Source organism: Muntiacus reevesi, chromosome 11 (assembly GCF_963930625.1).
Source record: "Muntiacus reevesi chromosome 11, mMunRee1.1, whole genome shotgun sequence".
Classification (NCBI taxonomy): Eukaryota; Metazoa; Chordata; class Mammalia; order Artiodactyla; family Cervidae; genus Muntiacus; species Muntiacus reevesi.
The window spans coordinates 19,693,374-19,714,231 of record NC_089259.1 but is presented as its reverse complement, the minus strand read 5'-3'; the positions used below and the strand labels follow the sequence as shown (position 1 = coordinate 19,714,231).

At 38.4% G+C, this 20,858-nt stretch overlaps 1 protein-coding gene across 2 annotated transcripts in view; it reads right to left on the bottom strand.

Annotated features, from left to right (window-relative positions):
* The window catches only part of WDFY2 (WD repeat and FYVE domain containing 2), a 175,368-nt gene that overhangs the window by 47,522 nt on the left and 106,988 nt on the right, over positions 1–20,858 (bottom strand). For both annotated transcript variants that reach the window (XM_065902253.1, XM_065902254.1), the window contains exon 4: positions 1,631–1,685. In XM_065902253.1, the coding sequence (XP_065758325.1) occupies positions 1,631–1,685 (55 nt within the window). The remainder of the gene's footprint in view (positions 1–1,630; positions 1,686–20,858) is intronic.

The window sequence follows — 20,858 nt, the reverse complement described above, 5'->3', positions numbered from 1 at the left end:
TCAGTGATTTTTAGTTTATTCACAGTGCTGTGCAATCATTTTGGGAAATGTTCTATTTCCAGAACATTTCTATCACCTCCAACCCATACCTCCAATCCCCTTAGCCCCATCCCTGAGGAACCCCTAATTTACTTTCTGTGGCTATGAATTCTCCTATTCTTAACATTTCATATAAATGTAATCAAACAATGTATGGTCTTTTCTTTCACTCAGCATATTTTCAAGGTTCATTCACATGATAACTGGTATCAGCACTTCATTCTTTTTTTGTGGCCAAATAAGAATTCACTGTATTGATAAATCATATTTTGTTTATTCATTCATCCATCTGTAAATATTTAGGTTGTTTTTACTTCTTAGCTATTGTGAATAAGGCTGCTACGATATGGATATACAAACACTTGTCCCTGCTTTTATTTCTTTTCGGGAATAAACCTCACTTGGTTGTGATGTACTTCCCTTTTTATATATTGCTGGATTTGATCTGCTTTAATTGTGTTTAGATTTACTTGATTCTATTTTCATGGGGGATGCATGGATACTATGCATGCCTTGTTCACTATTATAATTTTCAGTTATTAGAACACAGTAGGTACATAATAAATGATCAGTGATACATAAAAAAAAACACTACAGAATAAACCCATAGGGATGGTGATGTACACACTGCTAAATTTAAAATAGATAACCAAAAAGGACCTACTGTATAGCACATAGAACTCTGCTCGATGTTATGTGGCAGCCTGGATGGGAGGGGAGTTTGGGAAAGAAGGGATACACATATATGTATGGCTGAGTCCCTTCGATGTTCATCTGAAGCTATCACAACATTGTTAATGGGCTATACCCCAATGCAAAATAAAAGGCTCAAAAGGAAAAAAAAAAGAACCTAGTTATTAAAGGAAAAAAAAGAATAAACTCATAGGGAAATGAATTTTTGCTCAACATCTAGAAATGAAGAACTTAATGCTGAGAATTTTCTAAAATCAGGAGGAGTTGCTATGTCTAAGGATACCTCAAGAGCAGAGGCCGGATGATCATAAATGAGGTCACGAGATGTGGATGAAATGACCTCTAAGTATTCCAAGGTTTACTTCTAATGTTCTGGCCCCTACCACTGTTGACCTCGAGGAAACACTCCTTAGTGAAAATTTGCTCCTGATCTGTACTATGTAAATGGTCTATGGTACAATTCCAATGTTGAAGACACAATAAAACCCGAACGCCTTCCCTGAGACAATATGAACCTTCTACAACCATTAACCAAAAATGAAATGAGCTCTGTGAAAGCAGTTCACTCCCAAGCGCAGACCCACTCTCCAAGTCTGCTGCAGGGTCTCCAGGCAGCGGGGTGGAGCAGGGAGACCAAGGACAAAGCCCGTGGCTACTGGAGTCACACGGGAACTGGACTGGCTCTGCAAGTTACCGGCTACAGGACCACAGGCCAGTCAGCCAATCTCTTTGGGCCTCTGCTTCTTGATTCAAAAACCGGGATAATATTCACCACAAAGCATTGCAGGGTTCTGGTTCCCAGTGACTGTTGTAAAGTTAAGTCCCCTCTTGTGGCCATGGAAGCCATCAAGGAACATTTCAAAGTCTAAGGCAATGAAAACACGACTCTCATTCCTACCTTGATAGTTTTTCACAGGAGTCATCTTGTTATAGTCTTCTGATAAAATAAACTCCTACGAAAGAGAAGGAAAATATTAAGCAAAAAGAAATTCTTTAAGTGAATAAACATGTTTGGTAAAAACTGGATTGTATAAAGCAAACATCATCACTAAATTACCTCTAACATTAGTATTTTGCCAATCAACTCAGCATTTTCTGTATCTCTTTAAAAGTAACAATCATAATTATGATCCAATGCAATTATCGTAATAACCTTACAACTCTGAAATTGATTTTTTTTTTTTGAGTATACATGAGAAGAAAACTGGATCAAATTCAGAGTTTTGATCCAGGTCAATTTTGAAGGTAAATCCGATTCAAATTACTTTTTTTCTTGGTAGTACCACAGCTGAAATTTTGCAAGTCTCTGGCCAGAGATCAAACAGGATGGTAATGCTCTACTAGGAAAATAAGTTAGCTATTTTAAAGATTCTGTTTCCAATAGCAGTCTTACTTCCCAGTACAACAAGCTTCTCAAGCCTGCATCTTACTCATCCCTGTGTCCCCAGAGTATCTGGCACAGTGCTTTGGCACAGTAGAGAGTCAAGAAATAGTGAAAACATGGATATGTAAAAGATAGTCAAAAACAGTGAAAAAACGAATATGTAAAAGGTGTCTCCCAATCTGATGAGGTTAGTTTCAGTGTCAAATTTACTCGAAATGATCAGTTTCTATATAACACATTGTACATACTCTTTGTGAAGACACAGAAGAGGTGAAATTCTGTGTTTATGTTAGCATACTTCACCTAAGCATATACAAAGACCCACATGTAGAAGCCAGTCAAAGATATATAAGTTCCAGCCAGGTTTTTGAGTCCTTTAACTTCTTTCAAATGCAAAATCTGAAAGCAGTATTTCAAATTTTGAAATTTCCATATATTCTTAAACAGTATATTTCCATATATTCTTAAACAATAGGTTGTCAAATATAAGGAAAACTGCCAAGAGTAATAAATTGATGTCTTTATGGGAACTGAAAAACAGAACAATGAATCTTTTCAAAACATTTGGAGGCTTTCAGAATTGCTCCTTGATGACTTCAAGAAAGGTGGTAGGAGGACAGACGCACAGACGCGTGACTTGCAATCTGGGTATTTACTGAGTTCATATAGCTTCTGTGGTTTTTCAGAGGTACATAATTACACTGCTTTTGCAACAGGTGCCACAAAGTTAAAGTACAAGGTGATGTGAGAGGATAAACACCTTAACAAAGTCCCTCTGGGTATTGACCCCAGCTCTCCTTAAGAAGCTTATCTGCAAATGGATTTTCTTCACCATGTTTTTCTCAGTAAAAACATTATGCAACTTGTCATTTTTAAAATTCGTTTCATCATTCCTTCAAGGAGTGGCATAATATTCATTTCTGGTTTCTGAAGAGCTAGGCTCACAATTGAAGAGAGCAGACTAATTTTTAGAGAAGTCAAGTAGTTTTCCCATAAGGAGCTTGTAAGTGTGGGTAAAAAGGCACGTATGTATCTGAGCAATGGTTCACGACCACCCTTAATCCCTGGCAAGAATAGCTCAGCTCTGGGCCCCACTCTTTATTTATATTTATTACTGGAGGATAATTACTTTACAATGTGTTAGTTTCTGTTGTACAACAAAGTAAATGAGCCCCATGTACACACACTGCTTCCCTCTCGAGGCCCCTCCCACCCCCGTCCACCTCAGCCCTCCAGTCGTCACAGAGCACTGAACTGGGCCCCTGTGCTGTACGGAGGCTTCCCTCGAGCGGGCTATTTCTGTGCCCCACACTTTCAGCTCAGTTCAGTCCAGTCGCTCAGCCGTGTCCGACTCTTTGCGACCCCATGAACCGCAGCACGCCAGGCCTCCCTGTCCATCACCAACTCCCGGAGTTTACTCAAACTCATGTCCATCGAGTCAGTGATGCCATCCAGCCATCTCATCCTCTGTCGTCCCCTTCTCCTCCTGCCCCCAATCCCTCCCAGCATCAGGGTCTTTTCCAGTGAGTCAGCTCTCTGCATCAGGTGGCCAAAGTACTGGAGTTTCAGCTTCAACATCAGTCCTTCCAATGAACACCCAGGACTGATCTCCTTTAGGATGAACTGGTTGGATCTCCTTGCAGTCCAAGGGACTCTCAAGAGTCTTCTCCAACACCACAATTCAAAGCATCCCCATACTTTAGAGCATCCCAAATTTCCTATCATACACACAAAATGTATTTCTTAAAGACAATTGCTATTTGGGCAAGTGCTCACTGAGTTTATATCATGCATATGTTATTTTGAATACACTGAAAGGGTTCTTTAGCTTGGGCCAAAGGTACATTAATTCCTATCAGAAACAGGTAGGATATAAAATAAAACAACCTGATGCAGATTTGTGTTTAGGGTTAAGATATACATATATAATAAAATTCTCAGTTCCCTGCATAGGTGAATTTAATTTCTTGTTCATTTGTTTTTCCTATGAAAATAGATAAATAATCATGGAGAAAATTTCAGAAACTGTCAGCATTTTTTTTCATTATTACTTTCTTGATCAAACAGACAATTTGCTATTCTAGGAAACGTAAGACTGATAAATATTTAAAAGCTCCCAATGATACTATTTCTCAGAGATAATTATTATGAAAAATATTACTGGAAATGTAATAAAACAAAATATTAATATCATCTAACAATACTATTTTCTGGTAACAAATCATGCATATCGGTCCATATAAGTACTTACTTATTAACTTCAGTCTTTTTAACAACTGCATAGGATGTACTGGAATGTTCTTCTGTTGACATTGTCTATATTGTTTTCAGTTTTCCTTACTAAAACAACAGAGACCTTCCTGGTGGTCTAGTGGCTAAGACTCCACGCTCACAATGCAGGGGGCCCGGGTACAACCTCTGATCAGGGAACCAGATCCCACCTGCCACCACCAGAGTTTGCAAGCTGCACCCAAAGATCGTGCATGCTGCAACAAAGGTCATAGGTTCTGCACGCCACAACTAAGACCCAGTGAAGACAAATCTAAAACAACAACACAGGACTTCCCTGGTGGCTCAGTGGATAGGAATATGCCTGTGGATAGCACCTAAGCCTGTGGACCATGACCACTGAACCCATGAGTTGCAACTACTGAGCCTGTAATCAACCACAACTACTGAGCCCGAGTGCTGCAAATACTGAAGCCCGTGTGCTCCAGAGTCTGTGCTCTGCAACAAGAGAAGCCACTGCAACGAGAAGCCCGTGCACTGCAATGAAGACCCAGCACAATCCAACATAAGTAAATTAATTTTAATAAAAGACATACACATTTAAAATTATTTTATTCATCTTTCTATCCTCCCTTGTTTACTTTTATTTTTAAGAACATTTTTAGATTCACAGCAAGATTGAAAGGAAAGTACAGATTTTCTCATAAAGCCCTTGTCCCCACACATGCATAGCCTCCCTCTTTATCAACATCCCACCAGAGTGATACATTTGTTAGAACTGATGACCTATATCACACATCATTATCGTCCCAAGTCCACACTTTGCACTAGGCTTCACTCTTGGTCTAAATTCTGTAGATTTTGACAATGTAAAATGACATTATGTCTGCCATTGGAGTATCATACAGAATATTTTCACTGCCCTAAAAGTCCTCTATGTTTTGCCTATCCATCTTTCTCTCCTGCTTAATCCCTGGCACCACAGATCTATTCACTATCTCCAAAATTTTGCCTTCTCCAGGTGGCCATACAGTTGGAATCACGTTAAGCAGCCTTTTCAGGCTGGCTTCTTTTATTCATTAATACCCATTTAAGTTTCCTCCATGTCTTTGCTTGGCTTGATTGCTCGTTTCTTTTAGATCTGAATAGTATTCCATTGACAAGATGTACCACAGTTTACTTATCCATTCATCTACTAAAGGACATCTTGGTTGCTTCCAGGTTTTGGCAATTACAAATACAGCTGCAGCTTCTCTCCTAGCTCAGTCAGAAAAGAATCTGCCTGCTAATGCAAGAGACGCAAGAGATGTGGGTCGGGAAGATCCTCTGGAGAAGGAAATGGCAACCCACTTCAGTATTCTTGCCTGGAGAATCTCATGGACAGAGGAGCCTAATGGGCTACAGTCCATGGGGTCGCAAAGAGTCAGAAACAGCTGAGGGACTAAACCATCACCAAACAACTGCAGGCAGGTTTTTGTGTGGGCATACTTTTTCAACTCCTTTGGGTAAATTCCAAGGATTGGTGGGTGGTTGGTGGGATTGCACTGAATCCATAGATCAAATAGGGAAGAACTGACATCTTGAGAATATTGAGTTTTCCTATCTATGAATGTGGAACACCTCTATTTATTTAGTTCTTTAATTCACCAGAGGTTTGTGGTTTTTTCATATAGATCTACCTATCTTGTTAGATTTGCACTCAAGTATTTCATCTTTCTGGATGCTAATGGTATTTTTTTTTTTTTAATTTCAATTTCTGCTTGTTCATTGCTGGTATACAGGAAATGATTGACTTGTATATTAACCTTGAATCCTAAAATTTTAATGCTGTTGTTCAGGTGCTAAGTCATGTCCGACTCTTTGCAACCCCATGAACTATAGCCTGTCAGGCTTCCTTCCTTCACTATTTCCCCGAGTTTGCACAAACTCATGTCCACTGAGTCAGTGATGCCACCCAACCATCTCATCCTCTTTTGCCCCCATCTCCTCCTGTCCTCAATCTTTCCCAGCATAAGGGTCTTTTCCAGGGAGAAACCTCAATAAGACTGCTTATTAGTTCCAGGAGGTTTTGAGTATTTGGGGGTTTTTTGTTTTTTTTTACAATTCTTTGAGATTTTCTACATAAATCATCATGCTATCTGCAACAAAGATAGTCTTAATTCTTCCTTCCCAGTCAATATACATTTTATTTACTTTTTTTTTAAATCTTATTCCGTTGGCTAGAGAACTCTTAGAACAATGTTGAAAAGAAATCATAAGAAGGAATCAAGGTTGAAAAGGAGTTATTGCCCTTGCCTGAAATTTGATTTTAGAGAAAGCTGCTGGGTTCTCATCACACCTGTCATAATGTTCACTGTAACAGATGCGCATACAAATCACACAGTATATATGAAGAAGAGGTTAGTAATCATCTCCACTCTCTATCTCAATCCTTTGAAACAGTGCTAACAGTCTATTGTATCCTTCCACATGTTTTTTTTCACCCTAAAGAAAACCCTTATTAAACATATAGTTTTTTTTTTTTCTGGTTTGTTTGTATAGTGTAAAAATAGGATCATACTACATACTATATATAATTTGTTCTTTTCATTTGTAATATATCAGAACTATCTTTCCAGGGCAAAACACACCCCAAAATATGGATATACCATATTTTTTTCAAGTATCTTTCATTAAATGGACATTTCACTTGTCTCCTATTTTCTACTATTACAATACAGCAAGAAACGTCTTCAAATGTATAAACATATGAACTAACACATATGTTGCAAAGATGCTGGCTGAAAGATTGTGTACACTTAATAATTGAATACACTCTGACAGATCACTTTGTAGAAGTATGCAGAATTTCATTTCCCCACCATCTGGCCCTCATACGAAAGTCTACTTCCCCATATCTCATCAGCATTAGGTATTATTTATCTTTTCAATTTTTTGCCAAATTAACATACAAAAGTTATAACTCACTATGGTTTAATATGCATTATCTTAACAGCTTATGAGTCAGAGCACTTTTTATATGTTTATTTGCCATATACACTTCTTGTTTTAGGAATTTCATCTTCAAATTCTGCTGCAGCCTGGTTTCCTAAAAAGTTGAGTTTGAGGTGAAACTTAAGTGCTATCTCCTAGTTTGGAGATGTGGTATCCGTGGTCTGAGTGAGGGAGAAGCAAAGTGAAGCAGAAAAAGATGAATGGTGTCACTAACTTGGGCTGTGCTTCGTGAAGAAGCCCGACTGACTCTCCAGGGCACAGCAGGTCTCTGGACAGACAGAACACACACCAGACTTTGGAAGAATCCACTGGACAGTGGGGTAAAGACGGAATTTATCTACCAACTCTCTGCTCCCTTGCTTTAAAATTTGATTATAACTCCACCACACTTACCTTCTCCCTTCTTCTAGAAGGCTGCATTGCCTATTCCTTGTTAGCAGTCACTGGGGTAAGTCAGATTTTAGGCCTTTCAAGGGGTGTACTTCATACAACTCAGAAAGTCGCTGCGGAACCAGAGAGCTAGCTAGCTTCCTTCAGTTTTAGTTTAAAGATAGCAAAGAACGGGGTAGGTAAGAGTTCAGACCTTGGACACTGGAACCAAACTATCTGGTTAAAATCCCAGCTAAAACATGTACTAGTTACATGATCTTGGGGAAGTTACTCAAGATTTTTGTGCTTCCGTTTTCTTCTCTGCAACAGCCTCATAAGACTGCAGTGAGGATTAGTTAATATTTATGAAATACTTAAAGCAATGTCTGGCACACTTTACCTTCAGTAAATGAATTAAGCATCTTACCTTTTAAAAAGGCTGCTTTTCGGCCTTTGGGCTAAGATCAACTGTGGTATGGGGGCTTCTCAGGTGGTACAGTGGTAAAGAATTTGCCTGGCATTGCAGGAGAGGAAAGAGACGCAGGCTCAATCCCTGGGTCAGAAAGATCTCCTGGAGCAGGAAATGGCAACCTGCTTCAGTATTCTTGCCTAAAAAATTCCATGGACAGAGAAGTCTGGTGGGCTACAGTCCATAGGGTTGCAAAGAGTTGGACACGATTGAGCATACACAACTTTTTAACAAAATCTTCTGAAAAATAATAAACAACTCTGATTGAAGAATTAGAATTCAATGATAAAATCAGGAACTCCCAGTCCTTTAAAAAACAGCAGCTTTTTGACAGATAGTCCAATTTCTTTTCTTAAAATTAATTTTCATTGGAGTACAGTTGATTTACAACGTTGTGTTAGTTTCAGGTGTAGAGCAAAGTGAATCAGTTACACATATACACATACGCACGCTTTTGTAGATCCTTCTCCCACATAGGCCACTGCAGAGCATTGAGTGGAGTCCGCTGTGCTACACAATAGGCCTTTCTCAGCTCTCTATTTTATATACAGCACAGTCTATATGTCAGTCTCAGTCTCCCAATCTATCCCTCCCCATCTCCTTTCTCCCTTGGTAACTGCAAGTTTGCCTTCTACATCTGCATTTCTATTTCTGTTTTGTAAGTAAGTTCATTTGTACCATATCTTTGTAGATTCCACATATAAGTGATATCATATGGTATTTGTCTTTCTCAGTCTGACTTACTTCAGTTCAATCGCTCAGTCATGTCCGACTCCTTGCAATCCCATGGACTGTAGCACGCCAGGCTTCCCTGTCCATAAACAACTCCCAGAGCTTACTCAAACTCATGTCCATCGAGTCGGTGATGCCATTCCAACCATCTCATCTTCTGTCGTCCCCTTCTCCCTCCCACTTTCAATCTTTCCCAGCATCAGGGTCTTTTCCAATGAGCCAGTTCTTCACATCAGGGGGTATTTGGTAGTTTGATATTTGGTATTTGGAGTTTCAGCTTCAGCATCAGTCCTTCCAATGAACACCCAGGACTGATCTCCTTTAGGATGGACTGGTTGGATCTCCTTGCAGTCCAAGGGACTTTCAAAAGTCCTCTCCAACATCACAGTTCAAAAGCATCAATTCTTTGGTGCTCAGCTTTCTTTAATGGTTCAACTCTCACATCCATACATGACTACTGGAAAAACCACAGCTTTGACTAGACAGACCTTTGTTCGCAAAGTAACGTCTTTGCTTTTTAATATACAGTCTAGGTTGGTCATAGCTTTTCTTCCAAGGAGTAAGCGTCTTTTAATTTCATGGCTGCAGTCACCATCTGCAGTGATTTTGGAGACCAAAAAAATAAACTCTCTCACTATTTCCAGTGTTTCTCCATCTATTTGCCATGAAGTGATGGGACCAGATGCCATGATCTTAGTTTTCTGAATGTTGAGTTTTAAACCAACTTTTTCACTCTCCTCTTTCACTTTCATCAAAAGGCTCTTTAGTTCTTCTTCTCTTTCTGCCATAAGGATGGTGTCATCTGCATATCTGAGATTATTGATATTTCTCCCAGCAATCTTGATTCCAGCTTGTGCTTCATCCAGCCCAGCATTTTGCATGATGTACTCTGCATATAAGTTAAATAAGCAGGGTGAAAATATACACCCTTGACATACTCCTTTGGAATCAGTCCGTTGTTCCATGTTCAGTTCTAACTGTTGCTTGACCTGCATACAGATTTCTCAGGAGGCAGGACAGGCAGTATTCCCACCTTTTTAAGAATTTTCCACAGTTTGTTGTGATCCACACAGTCAAAGATTTTGGACTAGTCAATAAAGGAGATGTAGATGTTTCTGTTGGAGAAGGAAATGGCAACCCATTCCAGTATTCTTGCCTGGAGAATTCCAGTCCTGTGGCCACAGCTGGGTTTTCCAAATTTTCTGGCAGATTGAATTCAGAACTTTCACAGCATCATCTTTTAGGATTTGAAATAGCTCAACTGGAATTCCATCACCTCCACTAGCTTTGTTAGTATGATGCTTCCTAAGGCCCATTTGACTTCGTGTTCTAGGATGTCTAGCTCTAGGTGAGTGATCACACCATCATGGTTATCTGGGTCGTGAAGATCTTTTTTATATAGTTCTGCGTATTCTTGCCACTTGTTCTGAATATCTTCTGCTTCTGTTAGGTCCATACCATTTCTGTCCTTTATTGGGCCCATCTTTGCATGAAATGTTTCCTTGGTATCTTTAATTTTCTTGAAGAGACCTCTAGCCTTTCCCATTCTATTGTTTTCCTCTATTTCTTTGCACTGATCACTGAGGAAGGCTTTCTTATCTCTCTGTGCTATTCTTTGGAACTCTGCATTCAAATGGGTATATCTTTCCTTTTCTCCTTTGCCTTTAGCTTCTCTTCTTTTCTCAGCTATTTGTAAGGACTCCTCAGACCATTTTGCTTTTTTGCAATTCTTTTTCTTGGGGATGGTCTTGATCACTGCCTCCTGTACAATGTCACAAACCTCCATCCATAGTTCTTCAGGCATTCTGTCTATCAGATCTAATCCCTTGAATCTGTTTGTCACTTCCACTGTATAATCGTAAGGGATTTGATTTAGGTCATACCTGAATGGTCTAGTGGTTTTCCCTACTTTATGCAATTTCAGTCTGAATTTTGCAATAAGAAGTTGACTTCACTCAGTATGAACATCATTAGGTCCATCCATGTCGCTGCAAATGATATTATTTCTTTCTTTTTTTTTTTTTTACATTAAAATTTTTCTTTCTTTTTTCTTTTTAGCTGTGCTGGGTCTTCGTTGCTTTGCACGGGTTCTCTTTAGCTGTGGTGAGTGGGAGCTACTCCTCATTGGAGGACGCAGGCTTCTCATTGTTGTGCTTCTCTTATCGCCGAGCACAGGCTCTAGGTGCTTGGGCTTCAATGGCTGTAGCACGTGGACTCAGTAGTTGTGGCCCATGGGCTGAGCTTCTCTGTGGCAAGTGGAATCTCCCTGGACCAGAAATCGAACCTGTGTCCCCTGCACTGGTAGGCAGATCTCCACCCACTAGCCCACCAGGGAAATCCTATATCATTCTTTTTAATGGCTGAGTAATATTCCATTGTCCTATATCATTCTTTTTATGGCTGAGTAATATTCCTGTGTGTGTGTGTCTGTGTGTATGTGTGTATCACATCTTCTTTATCCATTTTTTGATCAACGAACATTTAGATTGCCTCATGTCCTTGCTATTATAAATAGTGCTGCACTGGGATGCATGTATCTTTTCGAATTATGGCTTTATCTGGGTATATGCCCAGGAGTGGGATTACTGGATCATATGGAAGCTCTATTTTTATTTTTTTAGGGAATCTCCACACTGTTCTCCATAGTGGCTATACCAATTTATATCCCACACCCCCTCCAGCATTTACTGCTTGTAGATTTTCTGATGATGGCCATTCTGACCAGTGTGAGGTGATACCTGATTGCAGCTTTGACCTGCATGTCTCTAACAACTGGTGATGTTGAGCATCTTTTCATGTGCTTTTTGGCCATCTGTCTGTCTTCTTCACAGAAATGTCTATGTAAAATTTTCTAATTTCCAATTACAGCTATTGATCTATGTAAGCATTCTACTTCTCCTTAAGTCAAATTTATTAATTTATATTGTTATAAAATCATTTGTTTTCAAATTTTCAAATATATTACTACAGAAATAATATAATATTGTCTTCTGATTCTTTCATTCTCTTATACAGGCAGATCTGCTATGCCACTTATGCTAAAAACATGAATTAGTTTCAACAGGATTGGCATATTAGGGAATGATCTGAGCAAAGGTATGATTTCACAGGTGGTTATGCATGATTTTGTCCTCCAGAAATACTAGGTGAACACAGAAAAGTGAACGCAGCTGAACTGAGCCGCCCAGGAACACACAGTACACACACACACACACACACATCCCTTACACAGTACACACACACACACACACACCCCTTACACAGTACACACACACACCCCTTACACAGTACACACACACACACACTCACCCTTACACAGTACACACACACACACACACACACACACACTCCTTACACAATACACACACACACCCCTTACACAGTACACACACACACACCCCTTACACAGTACACACACACACACACACATCCCTTACACAGTACACACACACACACACACATCCCTTACACAGTACACACACACACACACACACATCCCTTACACAGTACACACACACACACACACCCCTTACACAGTACACACACACACACACACACACACTCCTTACACAATACACACACACACCCCTTACACAGTACACACACACACACCCCTTACACAGTACACACACACACACACACCCCTTACACAGTACACACACACCCCTTACACAGTACACACACACACACACACCCCTTACACAGTACACACACACACACACACACACACTCCTTACACAATACACACACACACCCCTTACACAGTACACACACACACATCCCTTACACAGTACACACACACACACACACACATCCCTTACACAGTACACACACACACACACACCCCTTACACAGTACACACACACACACACACACACACTCCTTACACAATACACACACACACCCCTTACACAGTACACACACACACATCCCTTACACAGTACACACACACACACACACCCCTTACACAGTACACACACACCCCTTACACAGTACACACACACACACCCCTTACACAGTACACACACACACACACAAACCCCCCTTACACAGTACACACACACCCCTTACACAGTACACACACACACACACACATCCCTTACACAGTACACACACACACACACACACACACACTCCTTACACAATACACACACACACCCCTTACACAGTACACACACACACACACAAACCCCCCTTACACAGTACACACACACCCCTTACACAGTACACACACACACACCCCTTACACAGTACACACACACAGACCTTACACAGTACACACACACACACCCCTTACACAGTACACACACACACACCCCTTACACAGTACACACACACACACCCCTTACACAGCGCACACACACACACACACCCCTTACACAGTACACACACACACCCCTTACACAGTACACACACACAGACACTTACACACACACCCCTTACACACACACACCCTTACACACACACACACGCACACCCCTTACACAGTACACACACACGCACAAACACACACCCCTTACACAGTACACATCCCTTACACATCTACCATCTACCTCAGGGTATCACCGCCTGAGAACCACACATATCCTCATCTGGTGTTAAAACTTGGCCTTCTGACTTCAGTTAACCTCCTCCATTAATTCAAAATAACTCACAAGCTGTGACCTTTCTGAGGCCCACTTCCACATGCAAGCTTCACGTCTTTTCCAGGTAAAATTATGTATATATTGCAATGTTTATGGATTTCTCAACTATGTAACACATGCATAAAACTATGCTGGCATTTTAACCAGTGTCCTATCTTCATTTCTTACATATCACAAACAAAGTTGTTTGTTTTCTGGAAAAATTTTTTGAGTAATGTGCCCCAATTTTTCCCATATGTCCTATGATTTTTATCACGTGATCATGCATCATCCAATAATTTTTAAAAACACGTATGTTGCATTACAGCAAAATTAGGTGGTTATAAATATAATATGCTTGTATCTGTTTTCTTACACTTAATATCATCTGCTTTTTATTTTTATAGTTTTCCTTAATGACATGTGCCAGGAATTTGTCTATTTTATCAGCACTTCCTAAAACTCAGCTTTTGGTTTTATGTGCTATCCTTTTGTTTTCCCTATCTCTAATTTCAAGATTTACTTTTATAATTTTCTCTTCCAACCTTCTTTTGGCTTACTTTATCACTTTTTCATAAATGAAGCTGAATGCTTAGGTTCACATGTATACATCTTTATGCAAAAGTAAAAATATTTTATGGCAAAATTCTCAAGGTATAGATCTGACTGTATTCCATAGCTTTTGATACAAAGCAGTTGCTTTTAAAACAATTTCAGTGTTACTTTATGAATTAATAAATATATCACTTATATGTTGATTTCCTCTTTAAATGAGAGGTAACTTAGAAAAAAATTCTTAATTTATGAGCACTTATATTTATGGATATTTTTTGTTGTTAATTTTTATTTTTATTAGCTTATATTCAGAAAACATGTAACATTTTTACATTTTAGAATTAGTTAAGATTTTCTTCATGGTGAAGATAGTAATGATTTTCTAAGTGTTTTGTAGATAAGAAAAAAATGTATTATCCAAAGTTCTAGATTTACTTGTATATCCTTCCAATGAAATGATGAAAATTTTCAAACAGTCTATATTTTTACTTATTTTTTATCTAGTTGAATTTCAAATTCAGAACTAAGCAGACTAAAGAATTGTGCTTTATTTTTAGTATTTATTTTTCTTATTATAGAAGTAAAAATGAAAACTGTGGAACAGTAACAAGAAGGAAATTTAAATTGGCTATAATTCTACCAGTGATAAATACTGTTAATATTTTAATTATTTTTTTTCAACCTTTTCCCTGGTATACATAAAGACATATTAAATTGGAACAGCAGTAGTACTACTGAAGCACTTCTCATGTTACTAAATATTCTTTGAAAACATAAGTTTAATGGCTACATAATATTCCATTGGAAGACTATATTGAGATTTCAACTAATTAGTCTCTGACCATTAAACTTCTAAAACACCAGTTTTTACTGTAAAATGTACTTTTTATTATTTTATTAAACTAGTTTATTATTTAAAAAACAAGATTATCTTTTATAAATGATCTTTGTTTGTTTTTATGATGATTTTCTTTGAATGGTTTTCCAGAAATGAAATTATTGATGTGAAGGTACATATACTTCTAAAGCTCTCACTGCATATTATCAGTACTTTTTCTAAACAGTTTACATTAATATGTCCTTTCTATCAGTGTCTAAAGAGAATCTATTTTATCCAATTCTAGTCAATATGAATTTTAAATAATATTCTAAAATTGCTATTACTTAGATAAAAATACAATTAAAAAATTTTAACACTCTAAAATACTTATTAGACTTTAGTTATTTCCTCTTCTGTGACTTTTCTGCTATCTATAGCATTTTAGAGTTCTTGTTATTTATTTCTATATGCTTATCACAGTTTGAAGATAATATACATCCTCTATCATATTTTAAATAACTATTTGTTGTTTTCATAAAATTGTATTTAAGCAGCTTTTTCAGATTGAGAAATTTTGAAATGTTATGTAATCAAATATGATATTTTCCTTTGCGATTTCCACTCTTTTAAGCTTACATGTTCTTCCTCTTAGAGACTGTATACTGCCCACTCTGTTTACTTCCAGTTTTTCATTTTTCTTTTTTAAAGCTTTATTTTGTATGTTTAAAGCTGCTTAAGGCTCTTGAAATTTATTTTGGTGTAGGACATGAAGTGAAGATTAAAATCGATCTTTTTCTTAACAGCAAGCCAACTGCTTTAGCAGTATTTATTTAGAAACTTTTCCCATCCACAACTGACTTATAATGTCTTCTTTAGCCTGTTTTATGTTTTTACACATAATTGGGTCTGTTTGGGAGCTGTCTAACTCTGCTCTATTGATCTGCTATTCTATTCTTGTGTCAAAATGAAAATGCCTTAATTACTGCAGATATAAAATATGTCTTAACCCAGAAGCTATGTCTCCTAGTTTCTCTTCTTAAAAGATGTAGCTGGATGATCATTATAATAACATTTTTTGTGACAAAAAAGAAAAATCATATTAGGAATTTTGATTGGAATTTTACTAAATCTCTAACTTCAGGAAGAACTGACATTTAAAAGTCTTTTATATTCACAAAATTGGATAATTTTCTTCAACAAAGTTTCACATGCTGCTTTTTGAGATCATATTTAGATTTTCATTAATTTCTGTGATTGTTTTTTAATCCTTTAAACCAAGTTTAAAAAAAAAAGATAGATTTATGGTTGCTGCTTTTGGACTAAAACTTAAAAACAGTGATATCACAGTCCCGAGGTCCATCACATTATGGACCCAGTAAAAATCCTGATTTGTGGCAGCTACAGCAAGACGATCAATACAAGAGAGGGTACGAGGTTACATGGGACGTTTAACACAGTCATAACTGCCAAGGCGGACTGAAGCACCATTCCATTGGTAAGATTTAGAAGGAAAGGAAGAAGGCATGTTTCAGATCAAATTAAAGAAAGAGAAGAAAAGAGGAAAAAACCTGGCAAGACTGGTTACGTTCCAACATTCCAACGTGAAGGGCCGTTACCGACAGCACTTTAGGCTGGGCATGCAGCAAAAAATAAAAATGGGGCAATTCTAACCAGCTTCTCTGCACATTTATCAAATTTTTCCCCCTACTTCTCCTTGTCTCTTTAAATTCCCATGAAAACCAGGTCCTGCAGAATGAGTCAGTCAGATGGTAACATTTCTTTCTTTGGGCCACATCATACTGAAAAGAAAAGTTGCCGACATGCCCTGTCATTAAAGCATGTCAATGAGGCCCGCGCTTGCGTACACACACACCGTTCTCAACCCTCTGGAGGCATATTTCACAAGAACGACAACTGTTTCCTGCGGGTTTATAAAAATTCATCCGCGGATGCCAGGGCTCTTGTGCGGTTACAGAGGTCACTTCACCTAAGTCAAGTTGTTCCTCAGCTTTTCGTCAGTCTAAGGAAGAGGTCAACAGGCAGTACTTTCTGTTTTCACTCAAATGAAAGGTATGTTTGGTTTTCTTCTTTTAGGCATTCTTAGACTCCTACACAACACACGTTCCAGGGATGTCCTGGAATCTTCTGGGAAACGCAGGAAATGATGGGACAGTGCCACGCTACAGCTTCTGATTCCATCCAGGGATCAGGCAGGCATGACAGGAGGACAGGCAGGCCCAGGAGCTAGAAGAAATGAGTGTCTACACCCCTGCAAAAACACCCAAACTTTGTATGGAGGTCAAGGCAGCAGCTGCCAACTCTGTGCCAAGTACGGGGTTGGCCAGACTCATCGGAAGAGACCTGATGTTCGGAAAGACTGGGGGCAGGAAAAGGGGGCAACAGAGGATGAGATGGTTGGATGGCATCACCAACTCAACGGACATGAGTTTGAGCAAACTCTAGGAGACAGTGAAGGACAGGGAAGCCTGGCATGCTGAAGTCCATGGGGTTGCAGAGTCAGACACGACTGAGCAACAAAAAGTTTCTTCACGGTTTTCCAAACCATCTTAGAGAAAATCACAAAGGAATGTTTTAGCCAACCCAAGACATTTCTTTCTTTCCTTCTTTTTTCTCTTCCTCCTCTCCCTGGCCCCCGCCCCGCTTTTTTCAAAGTGATGCTAAACCACTGCAAAATATAAGACCTTTTGAACAATCAATAATAATTAAATCAGAAAGCCATGAGCTTGGCTCTTTTACTGTTTCCATGGCCATCCTGACTCTGCTCTCTGAGTTACAGAGTCAGTGAATGTCACACTCTTCTAAGTGCAGTCCACCTGCTCACTTATTAAGGTTCAACGGAAAAGATTCTGAAGAATTCTAATAATAGACATGGTATCTTCCACATAAAACACAAACACACACATATATAAATATAAATTATGAAGTTTCTTGCTTTAGTTGAAAGTTTGCCAATGATCTCTTATTTCTTAAAATATAGCACAGCTCGAGGGAACAGAAATGTCTAAAATTAGATAATTTGCTACTCTGTCTTTGTTGTCTTTGTTGCATACCAGAACATATAAACTGATTTAATACTTGATAAATCTAATTTTTACAAAGAAAACTGAATCAGAGTCTCTGTATAGGTTTTCCACTCCCTCAGAAAAAGAAAAAAAAATGTCCAACTATCCAGCAAGATTATTCAAAAAGTAAACAGGAAATCTTGGGATCTCCATGGCAGTCCAGTGATTAAGACTCCAAACTTCCAATGCAGGGGGCATGGGTTCAATCCCTGATCAAGGAACTAGGATCCCACATGCCGTGCAGTGTGGTCAAGAAAATAAAAATAAAGAAAGAAAGAAACAGGATCTCAACTCAGCCAACACGATGGAGAATGAAGGGAGGAATATCATGAGCTTAACTACCCAGCAAAAGTGTTACAAAGCATACAGCTCTGAGATACCCTTATGTGTGAGCTGTGCAAAGCCATTACTGAGGAGAGGGAGTACATAACATGGATGATGTTTCTTGAACACCGAGGTACTACTACAGTGGGAACAGAAATGTCTTCTTTTTGCATCTGCCTCCATAACAGAAACTGATCCAAAACCAAAATCTTGTTGGGAAGTTCAATGCTGGTAAATTTCTCATTTTGCATATTGACAAATATGTAACTTACGGCTTCAATCATTCATTTACATGTGGGTGACTGACTTTTTCTTGTGGTAAAAATACACAATATTGAATTAACCATCTTAACAATTTTTTAAAAATTTTTAATTAATTTATTTTTTTAATTGAAGGATAATTGCTTTACAGAATTTTGCTGTGTTCTGTCAAACCTCAACATGAATCAGCCATAGGTATACATACATCCCCTCCCTTTTGAACCTCCCTCCCATCTCCTGCCCCACCCCACTGCTCTAGGTTGATCCAGAGCCCGTTTGAGCTTCCTGAGCCATACAGCAAATTCCCATTGGAATTTGCTATTTTACATATGGTAATGTGAGTTTCCAGGTTACTCTTTCCATACATCTCACCCTTTCCTCCCCTCTCCCCATCTCCATAAGTCTATTTTCTATGTCTGTTTCTCCACTGCTGCCTGGTAAATAAATTCTTCAGTATCATTTTTCTAGATTCTGAATTCTGTTTCATGTATTAGAATACAATATTTATCTTTCTCTTTCTGACTTATAGGTTCTAGGTTCATCCACCTCATTAGAACTGACTCAGCTGTGTTCCCTTTTATGGCTGAGTAATATTCCATTGTGTATATATACTACAACTTCTTTATCCATTCATCTGTCGATGGACATCTAGGTTGCTTCCATATTCTAGCTATTGTAAATAGTGTTGCAATGAACAATGGGATACATGTGTTCTTTTCAGTTTTGGTTTCCTCAGGGTGTATGTCTAAGAGTGGGATTGCTGAGTCATATGGTGGTTTTATTCCTAGTTTTTTTTTAAGGAATCTCCATACCTACCGTCTTCCTTAGTGGCTGTAACAATTTACATTTCCACCAATAGTGCAAGAGTGTTCCTTTTTCTCCACACCCTCTCCAGCATTTATTGTTTGAAGACTTTGATGATAGCCATTCTGACCGGTGTGAGGTGATATCTCATTGTGGTTTTGATTTGCATTTCTCTAATAATAAGCAATGCTGAGCATCTTTTCATGTGTTTGTTAGCCACCTGTATGTCTTCTTTGGAGAAATGTCTGTTTAGGTCTTTTTCCCACTTTTCAATTGGGTTGTTTGTTTTTCTGGTATTGAGTTGCATGAGCTGCTTATATATTTTGGAAATTAATCCTTTGTCAGTTGTTTCATTTGCTATTATTTTCTCCTATTCTGAGGGCTGTCTTTTCACCTTGCTTATAGTTTCCTTTGCTGTGCAAAAGCTTCGAAGTTTAATCAGGTTCCACTTGTTTACTTTTGTTTTCATTTCCGTTACTCTAGGAGGTGGGTCATAGAGGATCTTGCTTTGATTTATGTCCTCGAATATTCTATGGTTTCCTCTAAGAGTTTTATAGTTTCTAGTCTTACATTTAGGTCCTTGATCCATTTTGAGTTTATCTTTGTGTATGGCGTTAGGAAGTGTTCTAATTTCATTCTTTTACATGTGGCTGCCAGTTTTTCCAGCACTATTTATTGAAGAGGCTGTCTTTGCCTCAGTGTATATTTCTGCCTCTTTTGTCAAAAGTAAGGTACCCATGGGTGCATGGGTTTATTTCTGGGCTTTCTATCTTGTTCCATTGGTCTATATTTCTGTTTTTGTGCCAGTACCACACTGTCTTGATGACTGTAGCTTTGTAGTATAATCTGAAGTCAGGAGGGTTGGTTCCCCCAGCTCCATTCTTCTTTCTCAAGACTGCTTTGGCTTTTTGGGGTCTTTTGTGTTTCCATATGAATTGTGAAATTTTTTGTTCTAGTTCTGTGAAAAAAGCCATTGGTAATCTGAAAGGGATTGCATTGAATCTGTAGGTTGCATTTGGTAGCATAGTCATTTTCATAATATTTTTAGGATTTTTAAGTATTTTAAAGATTTAAATGCATAGTTCAGTGGTGTAAAGTATATTCACACTGCTGCACAACATAGCTCTAGAAATTTTTTCATCTTACAAAACTGAAACTCCATACCCATTAAACACTAATTACCAGCTTTCCCCCAGTCCTTGGTAAGCATCTTTCTAGTTATTGTTTTTATGATTTTGACTACTTTTGATACTTGACATGAGGAGAAGCACACAGTAAGTGTCCCTTTGTGACTAGTTTATTTCACAAAGCAAAACGTACTTGAGGTTCATCAATGTTGTAGCATGGGTCAGAATTTCCTTTTTTAAAGCCTGAATAACATTCTATTATATGTATATGTGCTGTGTGTGCTAAGTTGCTTCAGTAGTGTCCAACTCTTTGCGACCCCATGGACCATAGACCATCAGGTATCTCTATC